At 44.6% G+C, this 12,500-nt stretch overlaps 1 protein-coding gene across 2 annotated transcripts in view; it reads right to left on the reverse strand.

The window, feature by feature from the left end:
- The window catches only part of LOC143026255 (neuronal growth regulator 1-like), a 481,658-nt gene that overhangs the window by 49,902 nt on the left and 419,256 nt on the right, over window positions 1-12,500 (reverse strand). For both annotated transcript variants that reach the window (XM_076186340.1, XM_076186341.1), the window contains one exon: window positions 1,385-1,546. In XM_076186340.1, the coding sequence (XP_076042455.1) occupies window positions 1,385-1,546 (162 nt within the window). The remainder of the gene's footprint in view (window positions 1-1,384; window positions 1,547-12,500) is intronic.

Raw genomic sequence — 12,500 nt, forward strand, 5'->3', positions numbered from 1 at the left:
ATCCTGCATTGAGCCACTGAGGGGAAACACACATCATATGGCCCTGGTAGCGCTGACCTAAGGTCATGATGTAAACAAACACAAAGATGCGACAGCGGCCACAGCGATCTAACCGCCACTTTAATCTGATTGTGGGCAAGTGCACGCCATAAAGGCAACAGGAACGTGCTGGGAGATGCGTAAATGGACCTTACCGTTTGACTGGACGGGACGTAAATTGATTATGAGGACGGGGGGGGGGGGATGAGGTGGAAAGACAGGAGGGAGGAGGGAGGAGGGAGGAGGGAGGAGGGAGGAGGGAGGAGGGTGTAGAGAGAATAGAGAGGGGAGAAGAGAGGAGGGAGGGAGAGGAAGGAGGAGGGAAGAAGGAGTAAAGAGAATAAAGAGGGGAGAGGGGAGAGGGGAGGACGGAGAAAGGGAGAGGGAGTAAAGAGTATAGAGAGGGGAGAAGGGAGGTGGGAAGCGGGAGTAGGGAGGAGGAAGGAGTGAGGAGGAGGAGGGAGAGGGGAGGTATTAGGAAGGAGGATAGAGGTTGGAGAAGGTAGGAAGAAGGAGGGAGGAGGGAGATGGGATGATGGAGGAGGGAGGAGGGAGGTAGGAGGAGGTAGGAGGGAGGAGGGAGATGGGATGATGGAGGAAGAATGATGGATGAGAGAGGAGGGAGTTAGCAGGAGGGAGGAGGTAGAAAGAAGATGGGATGATGGAGGAGGGAGGAGGAGGATGGAGGAGGGAGGAGGAAGAGGGAAAAGAAATCAGGGTCATGCGGTATGGTATGAGTGGGGGATGGGGGTGAGGGGGGTTAGGGTGTAAGGGGAGGGGTGAGGGGGAGGGGGGAGGGGGGAGAGAGAAGGGGCGGTTGTCGGGGGTGACTTTAGGAAAAACACGAAGGTTCAACGAGGAGACCAAGGAGTTGAAGGAGAAGGAGGAAAGGAAGAAAAAAGGAGGAGGAAGAGGAGGAGGAGGAGGAGGAGCAGGAGGAGGAGGAGGAGGAGAAGGAGGACGAACAGAAGGAGGAAAAGGAAGAGAAGATGAAGAAGAAGACGAAAGAGGAGGAGGAGGAGGAGGAGGACAAACAGAAGGAGGAGAAGGAAGAGAAGATGAAGAAGAAGACGAAAGAGGAGGAGGAGGAGGAGAAAGAAGAAGAGGAGGAAGAGGAGGAGGAGGATAAGAACGAGAATAAATGAAGATAAATGACGATGACGATGACGAAAAAGATAACGAGGAATATAAGAAGGTGGGGGAGGAGGAGAAGGAGAAGAAGGAGGAGGAAGAGGAGTAATCAGAGGACTCCCATTTCCCCCTTACCCCCTTACCCCCGTACCCCTTGGACACCTTTTTCCAATTAAAAACTCAATTAAGATACTAATTAAGAAGAAAAGGTTACCTGACATTCGTAGGTGCCGTTGTCGCGGGCCGTCGTGTACTTGATCTGGAGCGTCCAGTCCTCAGAGTCCCTCGGGTGGAGGACCGTGAACCTCTGGTCGTTGGTGTACGTGAAGAGTCCCGTTGTCAGGATGTGCCAGTCCCTCCGTCGCACCCACGACACCTGAAGGAGGGAGAAAAGGGAGATACTTGTTAGTTCGAGGGAAGGGACTTGTGAGTTCGAGGGGAGGAACTTGTGAGTTCGAGGGGAAGAACTTGTGAGTTTGAGGGAAGGGACATGCGAGTTCGAGGGGAGGAACTTGTGAGTTCGAGGGGAGGAACTTGTGAGTTCGAGGGGAGGAACTTGTGAGTTCGAGGGAAGGGACTTGTGAGTTCGGGAAGGGACTTGTTAGTTCGAGGGAAGGAACCTGTGAGTTCGAGGGAAGGGACTTGTGAGTTAGAGGGGAGGAACTTGTGAATCCGAGGATAGGAACTTGTGAGTATGAGGAGGAGTATGTGTGAGTTCGAGGGGAGGCACTTGTGAGTTTGAGGGAAAGGACTTGTGAGTTCGAGGCAAGGGACTTGTGAGCTCGAAGTGAGGAAGTAAGTGATGAATTTGAAGAAAGGAACTTGTGAATTCGAAGGGAGGAACTTGCAAGTTTGAGGGAAGGGTCTTTTGAGTTCGAGGGAAGGGACTTGTGAGTTCGAAGAGAGGAACTAAGTAATGAATTTGAAAAAAGGGACTTATGAATTCGAAGGGAGGAACTTGTGAGTTTGAGGGAAGGGTCTTTTGAGTTCGAGGGAAGGGACTTGTGAGTTCGAAGAGAGGAACTAAATGATGAATTCGAAGGGAATAGATTGTGAGTTCGAAGGGAGAAACTTGTGACTTCGAGGGGAGGGACTTATGAGTTCGAGGGAAGGAATTTGCGAGTTCGAAGAGGAACTAAGTGATAAATTTGAAGGGGGGAACTTGTGCTTTTGAAGGAAGGGAATTGTGAATTCGAAGAGAGGAAAGAAGTAATGAATTTGAAGGGAGGGACTTGTGAGTTCGAAAGGAGAGTACTTGTGAATTCGACGAGAACAACTCGTGAGTTCGAAGGGAGGGACTTGTGAGTTCGAAATGAAGGGATTATGAGTTCGAGGAACTTGTCACTTCAAGAGAACGACTCGTGAGCTCGAAGGGAGGTACTTGTGAATTCGAGAGGAGGAACTTCTGAGTTTAAAGAGAGGGACTTGTGAGTTCGAGGGGAGGAACTCCTGAGTTCGAAGGGAGGAAGTGGTGAGTCCGAATGGAAGAACTTGTGAACTCGACGAAATGAGCTCGCGAGTTCTGTGCCGCGATGTAGTGCTTAGCTGAGTAGTGAAGAATGAGGGAGGGAGAGAGAGAAGGTAAGGAGAGATGGAGGTAAGGAGAGAGGGAGGTAAGGAGAGAGGGGGAAGTAAGGAGAGAGAGGGAGGTAAGGAGCGAGGGAGGTAAGGAGAGAGAGAAAGAGGGAGGTAAGGAGAGAAAGAGGAAAGGAGAGAGGGAGGTAAGGAGAGAGAGAGGTAAGGAGAGAGGAGGTAAGGAGAAAGGGAGGTACGGAGAGAGGGAAGTAAGAAGAGAGGGAGGTAAGGAGGGAGAGAGGAAGGAAAGGAGTTAGGAAGGGAGGGAGGAAAGTTAGGAAAGCGATTTTAAATATGAGAAAGAATTGTGTGGGGGGAGTATTCATAAAGAGATGAAGAGGGAGAGGATAGGGAGGGAGAAGAGGCAGTGTGTGTGTGTGGAGAGGAGGGAGGGGACGGAGGGGAGGGTCTAGGTGAACTCTACGACGAAGTACTTTAGATACTTAATTCTGGTTGGCTTCGTGCGGTTTTACTCAGTTCGAGGGAAGACATTTTCGCTTTGATGACACATTTATTGATTTTATTTAGGCCAACGCCAGACGTTTTCATTAAGTTTTCATGAGCTTCTGGTCGTCTAATAAATAAAAAAAAACCGTGATTTCTAGAAATTTTATTTTCGTTGGGGCCAGACACTTTTATTCATTTTAGATGAATCCCTAATCAGTTCGGTTATGAGGGTCATCGTTGGAGGGGGAGGAAGGGTCGAAGGAGGAGTTACAGACATGGAGGAATGTTGGAGGGAGGTAAAGAAGAAAGGGCAGTGGTATGAAAAGGAAGGAGGAGGAGGAGAGGAGGAGGAGGACGTAGGGGGGGGCGGCGGAGACAAATGAGAGACTTTAATTAAGAAGCAAGATGACGTGGAGCAGGAGCCGAGGGGAGGAGCATGAGAAGGAGGGGGAGGAGGAAGAAGAGGAGGAGGAGGAGGAAGAGGAGGAAGGGCATATGGAAATACAGGAAAAAAAGGGTGGAGGGTGTGGGTGTGGTTGAGGGTGAGGGGATGGGAGGTGGAGGTCTGTGTGAAGGAAGAAAGTGAGGGTAAAGTTGAGGGTGAGGACTGAGGGTGAAGGACGAGGATGAAGGTGAGATGGAGGAATGGGGTGGGAGAGAAGGAGATGGAATTCAGGGTGAAAGGTGAGGGTGAGGGTGAGGGTTAAGGGTGAGGTGAAGATGAAGGTGGTGGTTGAGGGTGAGGGTTGAGGGAGAAGGATGAGGGTGAGATGGAAGGGAGAGTGGGAGGATGGGTGGAAATGGAGGTCGGGGTGAGGGGTGAGAGTGAAGGTGAGGGAGAAGGATGAGTTGAGGGTGAAGTTGATGGTGAGTAAGAAGGATGAGTTGAGGGTGAAGTTGATGGTGAGTAAGAAGGATGAGGGTGAGGATGAGGTGGAGGAACGGTGGGGGGGAGCGGAAGTGGTCTTCGTGAATAGGAGCCTTAGCAGGGCCACAGATACCAGAAGAGTCCAAGATAACTATTGGGGTCTCCGGCAGACTCTTCCAGAAGAGTCCAAGAGGGCTACTGGGGTCTCTGGCAGACTCTTCCAGAAATGGGCTTCTGGAGTCTTCGGGGAGCCGAAGACACTGAACCAGGAGGATCGTGCATTGTCCTGGAACTGGAATCCAGGTTAAGGTGAGGTACTTACGCCTGGAGGCGCTTAGCTGAGATGGGGGAAAGGAGGATGGAGTGGTGGAGGGGGAAGGAGAAGGGGAAAGGGTAAGAGTACTGATGACGTAGGGTGAGAGGGAAGTGGGGGAAGGGGAAGGCAGGAGGAGGAAGGGGAAAGGAGGTTGAGAAAGGGAGATAGGGAAAGGGACAAGGGGAAGGGAGAGAGGGGAAGGGAGATAAGGAGAGGGAAAGGGGGGAAAGAGGAGGGGGAAGGTGGGGGAAGGGGAGGGGGAAGGAAGGGAGAAGGGAAATGGGGAAGGGAAGGGGGAAGGAAGGGAGAAGGGAAAAATGAGGAAGGGGAGGTGGAAGGTTATATTTTGCCCCCAGACTCGTAAATATTTTATTCTGGTTAACGCTGGACGATTTTGTAAAGCTGAAGAAACGCAGTTGCGGTGGGTGGGGAAGGAGTCTATTGATCAAAATCTCATTCTTGTCCGGGTCTTTTCCTCAGGACGCTAGAGGGTCTACGGATGAAAGACAACCGAGACCAGAAGGGTTCTGCGAGCCTCCGGAGAGGCCAAGAAGAAGAAGACGAAGAAGAAGAAGTAGAAGGTCGACCTTAAGTAGGTCGAGAGAGTTTGTCCTTCTAAGGGCAAACCGAGTATTGTGATATATATATTTTTTTTTTTTTGCTGGCGATAAGAAATTGCTTTCAGTTGTGGGCGGTTCACTGGTTCTGTTTTGCATACCACCAAAAGGTCTTATTCCATTAGGTACAGAACTCTTGCTGAAGGAGTCCATAGCTAGTGTGTGTGTGGGCACCTGTGTGTGTGTGTGTGTGTGTGTGTGTGTGTGTGTGTGTGTGTGTGTGTGTGTGTGTGTGTGTGTGTGTGTGTGTGTGTGTGTGTGTGTGTGTGTGTGTGTGTGTGTGTGTGTGTTTTGTGTGTGTATGTATGCGTATGTGTGTGTGTGTGTGTGTTTTCTGTAACCTGGCTGCATGCAATATAAGTTGTGGATGTGGAACAAGGAATAAAAAATAGAGATAGATAGATAGATAGGTAAATAGACAGATAGACAGATAGAGAAAGAGAAAGAGATAGAGGTTTGGAATGTTTTGGAATAGAAGGACCTTGAATAGTCCACTAGGTAAAAACGAAGAGGAAGGGGAAGAAACAAGAATAATAATAAAAAAAAAAGAATGAACACCAGAAAGAAAAAAACAAGGAAGATAATGAAGCAGAAGAAAAAGAAGTAGCAGAAGAAGAAAAATAAATTGAAAAAACAAAGAAGGTGAAACAGAAGAAGAAGAAGAAGAAGAAGCAGAAGAAAAAGAAAAGGAAGAAGAAAAAGAAGCAGAAGAAAAAGAAAAGGAAGAAGAAAAAGAAGCAGAAAAAACAAAGAAGGTGAACCAGAAGAAGAAGAAGAAGAAGAAGAAGCAGAAGAAGAAAAAGAAAAGGAAGAAAAAAAACCAGAAGAAAAAGAATCAGAAAAAACAAAAAAGGTGAACCAGAAGAAGAAGAAGAAGCAGAAGAAGAAAAAGAAAAGGAAGAAGAAAAAACAGAAGAAAAAAAAAGAAGCAGAAAAAACAAAAAAGGTGAACCAGAAGAAGAAGAAGAAGCAGAAGAAGAAAAAGAAAAGGAAGAAGAAAAAACAGAAGAAGAAAAAGAAGCAGAAAAAACAAAGAAGGTGAACCAGAAGAGGAAACAGAAGAAGAAGAAGAAGAAGAAAGAAGAGTTACATAAACTCAGTGAAGGCAACAAACACGGTCCGTCTCATCCACGCAAGTCACCAACATTTCTGTGACAAACTGGTTGAAAGGCCTGGGAATGTGGTGCCGACCTTCCCCGTCTCTCTAAACCTCCCGCGTTGACGGCTGAGACTCATGAAGTCAAATTTGTGGGTCAGACAGAGACTACAAGTGTAGACAAACAAGTCGCAAAGATATTTTGTCTCCCTGAAGAAGATGAAGACGCTTTGGAAAAAAAAGAAAAATCCGAAATGACAGAACAAAAATAAAATAAATATAAAAAGAAATGGAAGAAAAAAAAATGAAAGTTACAAAAAACGAGTACGACACGGAAGAAGGAATATGAAAAGTGGAAAAAACGAGAAAAATATCAAAGAAATACGGTAGGGGTGGAGGGGGGAGGTGGGGTGGGGGGGGTTGCATATGAACGGTCCAGTCCCGATGACACGGAGAAGGTAGAGACCGGACAGACTTTTATGTCTGGCCTCCGGAACGGAATGGAGGAACACGTTTCCTTTGAGATTGCCGGATGCCTCCCCCCTCAAAAAAAAAAAAAAAAAAAAAGGGGGAGGGGAGAGCCCGTCTTCTGCCAGCCCTGAAAGACTTCTCTGGGACTTCGTATGTCCTTCTACTTTGGTGACTTCTCCGGCAGAAGAAATCTCCCCGAAGTCATGGCTATCCAGAAGCTTTCCCGTGTCTCCTAGGGATGAGGATGACCTCAAGGTGGACCTCCGAGATATCTGCGACCTGAGGTGAACCTTGTTAAAGTTCCCAATCCCTCGACCGTCGGTTCTAGAGGTGGGAAGGGATTCGAATTGCCCAGTAAAACTCGTGAATATATACATTCATACATAAATATATATACATATAGATATATATATACATGTATATATATAAACATATACATATAGATATACATATATGTACATGCATATACATACATTATATACATATGAACATATATACATGTATACGTTATATACATATAAATATACATACATGTATACACATATATATAGGACCAAACATATATACTCACATATATATACAATTACATACATACATTACATACACACATACATACACACACATTTCAATTACACATGTACATAAACACTTACACAAATACATAGAAATATACACAAACATAATATCTAAATACATATATACATACACACACATACATATACATATATATATATATATATATATATATATATATATATATATATATACATATATATATATATATACATTTATACATATTTAGGCATATATATTCTGAAGACCTGTGCATTACTATACAGGATGTAAATGTGCGTGGAAGACAAAGTTAAGATGAAGTTGAAGGAATTCCCAAGGGAATGTGAGTTTCTAAACAGAAGGAGCAAAGTTAAAGAAGACGTAGTGAATGAAACTCCTATTTAGCATTGGGCTGCAGGAGTGAAACCGGTAGGGAACACTATTTGATGAAAAAGAAAGAATGGAAAAAAAGAAAGAAAAATACTGAGAGATACATACGGGAATACATGTCTATATATTTATATATGTATATGTATATGTATATGCATATGTATATATATATATATATATATATGTACAATATATGTATATGCATATGTATATGTATATGTATATGTATATGCCTATCTACAGTAAATGTATATGTATATGTATATGTATATGTATATATGTATATTTATATGTATATATGTATATGTATATGTATATGTATATTTATATGTATATTTATATGTATATATTTATATGTTTATATGTATATGTATATGTATATGTATATGTATATATGTATATGTATATGTACAAGTAAATGTACATGTACGAGTACATGCATATGTATATGTATACATTCATGGATGTGTGTATGTTCATGTGTATGTATACATTGATGAATGTGTGTATATTTATGTATATATATCTATATATTCATGGATGTATGTATATGTGTGTATGCATGTGAGCGTGTGCATGTGTATGTGTGTGTGTGTGTGTGTGTGTGTGCGTGTGAGTGTGTGTGTGTGTGTGTGTGTGTGTGTGTGTGTGTGTGTGTGTGTGTGTGTGTGTGTGTGTGTGTGTGTGTGTGTGTGTGTGTGTGTGTGTGTGTGTGCGTGTGCATGTGTGGGTGGGTGTGATCACCGTTCTGTCTGGGTTCCGGTAACAGAATCATCTGTGACTAAAGAATCATCTTCCTGACTGTTGTTGTGAAGTGTGACTGTGGAGAGCGTTGTTTGCGAAGTTGTGTGTGTGACTTTTCGCTGAACGTTCAATTACGGTGACGTTTTGAAAAGCTGTTATAAGACAGAACTCTTGTCTGATCGTTCTCAGGACTGAAACATGGGTTCTTTACAATACAACTTGAGTTCTTCATCTACATACAAACCCTAAACACACACACATACACACACACACACACACACACACACACACACACACACACACACACACAACAACCACACAAGAAAAGACACTAGCCCCATCTGAATAAAGATTGAAGTTGTATAGCCTGAGACCTTATGCTTTTCATAAATGGTTTTAGTTTTCAAAAGCTGAGTTTAGTTCCTTTCGCATATATAATTACGTCTAAAAAAAGAGAAAACACATACAAAAAAGCATCGATGGTGCAGTGGTAGCGTTCCGCGGCCGATCCGGCGTTACGTTCGAAAGACAATGTTATAATTTAAGACTCTGCGCTGCAGTCGTTACTCCTGGTTGAGTGTGTGCGTGTGTGTTCACACAACTACCTAGTCAGTAATATATGAGCTCTCTCTTCCGAGATGGTAGTAACTGTCGGTAAAACACCAACACACATCCACACACCACATCACCCACACACACACACCACACACACACACACACACACACACACCACACACAATACAACACACCACACACATTAACACATACACACACACACAACTCCACACACACACAAATACACACACACACACACACGCACACACACACCACACACACAACACACACGACAAACACATACAAACACACGCACTCGATGGTGCAGTGGTAGCGTTCGCGGCATCCACTACGGCGTTCCGAGTTCGAATCCCGCCCAGGGCTGAAATAATTTAAGTATCGCTGCGCTGCGAGTCGTTACTCCAACCTTCGTGGGCGGCGAGTTGGGTGTGTGCATGTGTGTGTAAGGTCACAGCACTACCCATAGATCAGTCATATATGAGCTCTGGGCTCTCTTCCGGAATGGCAGTAACTGTCGATCACGAGTCCAACACGTGATTCAAGACCTTGGGGCATGGTGAATTACACACACACACACACACACACACACACACACACACACACACACACACACACACACACACACACACACACACACACGCACAGAGACATACAAACACATGCACTCGATGGTCTAGTGTTAGCGATCGCGGCCGCCACTACGGTGTTCCGAGTTCGAATCCTGCCCAGGGTTGAAATAATTTAAGTATCGCTGCGCTGCGAGTCGTTACTCCAACCTTCGTGGGCGGCGAGTTGGGTGTGTGCGTGTGCGTGTAAGGTCACAGCATTACTCATAGATCAGTCATATATGAGCTCTGAGCTCTCTTCCGGGATGGTAGTAACTGTCGATCATGAGTCCAACACCTGATCCAAGACCTGGACCATGGTGAATTACATACACACACACGCGCACGAACACACACACACACACACACACACACACACACACACACACACACACACACACACACACACACACACACACACACACACACACACACACACACACACACACACACACACACACACACACACATGATCTTGAGTTGTAACGGTACATATCACCTCGAGTTCCACTAAATGGAAAACCGCAGCCCCACCGTGTCCGGCAAAGGTACTTCCCTAGTTGTCCTTAGGACGAAACACTGGATTACTGTCTACGTTGTGGCAGTTTTTGTCGTAGCTGGCTGGGACGACGAATGCCGAAGGGAAGCGACTTCCAGAACCTCTCGGCGGACGGGAGAGAAATGACCGTAACAGAAAGGTTTATGGAGATCGTATTTTGACAGAGAATGGATGAGGCATTTTCGGTGAGGAGTGTAATGTGCCGGAGGAGTGGAGGTATGTGGAATCGGGAACAGACTCCAGGAGACTCTCAACGGGAGGAAGCAATAAACATAGAGGTTGACTGGCGGAAAATGTATTTGTACAGAAAACGAATGAGATATTTCAGAGAACCTGGTATTGCGTGTTCTTGGGACGGGATGCATGACTATGGAAATAGGGACAAAAGAAGAGAGAGAGAGAGAGAGAGAGAGAGAGAGAGAGAGAGAGAGAGAGAGAGAGAGAGAGAGAGAGAGAGAGAGAGAGAGAGAGAGAGAGAGAGAGAGAGAAGACCTTGGAGACACTGACACAAATAAGTCCGTCCTCTTCCTACTCCTCCTTTGGGGTTTTTGACGGAAGGACTCGAAGTTATGTGATCTGCGGCTTTTCTTCAAGAAGTCGAGAGCTCATTTCGTTGCCGAGAGAGTCCGCGGATTGACGAGGTGTCTTCGGCGGACGAATGCATTGCCTTCGGGATGTGCAATCGATTAGATCGTTAGTCCTTTGTAACCCTTCGTTTATCAAAGACTTCAGCGGCAACAAGCGACTCGTCTGTCTTTATAATGGGTCCCGACAGATGACTGATTAAATATGATAACTGGTATCCTTTTTCCTGTCAGTAATGAATGGTATCTGCCTATCTACTATATATGTATACAATATACATATATATATATATATACGAGTATATATATATATATATATACATACATATATATACATATATATACATATATATATATATATATATATATACACGAGCATACACACACAAACACACACACACACACACACACACACACACACACACACACACACACACACACACACACACACACACATACACACACACACACATACACAAACATATATATATATATATATATATATATATATATATATATATATATATATATATAAAGACCAGTCTACCATTAGAAAGATGAATTTTATCTGGGTATCCATTTAGATTTATCTGGTTTATTGGCCTACGTATATCAGATCATTTGGTCATTTTTGCAAATATAACCAACCATATTAGCGATAATCTTCATTGTGATATAGATAGTGTTCGCCAGGGCTGGCAATGAAAGGGTTTTAAAAGTACAGAAATTAGAACTGAAGTATCTATCCACACAATCCGAGCACATCACGGGGGTAGAGAGCTTGTGAGTAAAAAAATAATAAAATGTAAGTCATTTAAAAAAAATTCTGCATTTACCTTCGTGTTATGGTACACCATCCTCAAGTTTGATTCTACTCGCTGAAGGCCTTATCGCACTGGGCTAGTTTTCCTCCGACTGTTGGAGAAGATGTGCAGTCCGCAGCCTTTAGGAAGGAATCTGCTATGCTGGAGGAAAATCATTCTTCTCCAGCATATTAAATGACATTCTATGTCAATTGTTGAGGAAACAAAATAGTTTGCCACAGTGACTTTACGGCGGAAGAAATTCTGGAGGTGGTCGGTACCGACGATTAATCGGAGGTTGGAGAAAGATAACCCAGTGTGATAATAATCCCTTTACGGTGACTTCCACTTTCATCTGGCACTCCAAACACAAAGGGCAAAGGTGAAGAATTTTGTCTCACACGTCCGCGTGTTCATATCTATGAACCTGACGAAGCAAGTGAACATTGTACAAAGCCTTAGGCCCTGTTCACACTATCGGTTTGAACCGCGCGGAAACCGCGGCGGTACTGCATAGTCAAGGAGAAACTGCGCGGTTGTGTATGAACGCTTCCATTGATTTACACTGTAATTGAACCGCCTCTGTTGACGTCGCTAACGTGAACAAAGCCTAGTCCACGTGGTCATATTAAACCGGTTTTAAGTTTAATCCCGGTTAACTTCTGCACGCTCTACATATATTCAATCCTTCGAGTGGTAAGGTCAATTCTTGCTTTTATTCTGACTAAGATCAGCCGACTTTAATCAATTAATGGAAATCTCTCATCCACTAAAGGGAGGAAGGTTAAGTCGTCGTGAATCACTAGTGCTTTTAGCTTCGCGCTGAAGAGGTAGACGATATATCAGAAGTGGTCGACATTTCTTTGACTAACTGCGTGAGACTGGTCCGTAGGGGCTTCACATATTCCTCTGAAACATACGCAGTACGTACCCAGTGCCAGCATTTTTTTTTCCAGTGCAGTCACCGATATAAAATGTGGTGTGGGTCTGGTCCGTAGGGGTGACGTTCAAGTCCCTAAAGCTAATGTAGTTAGTACTCAATAATACGAGGACTCTTCTGGAACAAGTGAGAGTAGGTCACGTACTCACTACTGCCACAGTTCTAGTCATTTCCCTTAGTTCTC

This window comes from Oratosquilla oratoria, chromosome 6 (assembly GCF_046742065.1).
Source record: "Oratosquilla oratoria isolate Oo_2021 chromosome 6, ASM4674206v1, whole genome shotgun sequence".
Classification (NCBI taxonomy): domain Eukaryota; kingdom Metazoa; phylum Arthropoda; class Malacostraca; order Stomatopoda; family Squillidae; genus Oratosquilla; species Oratosquilla oratoria.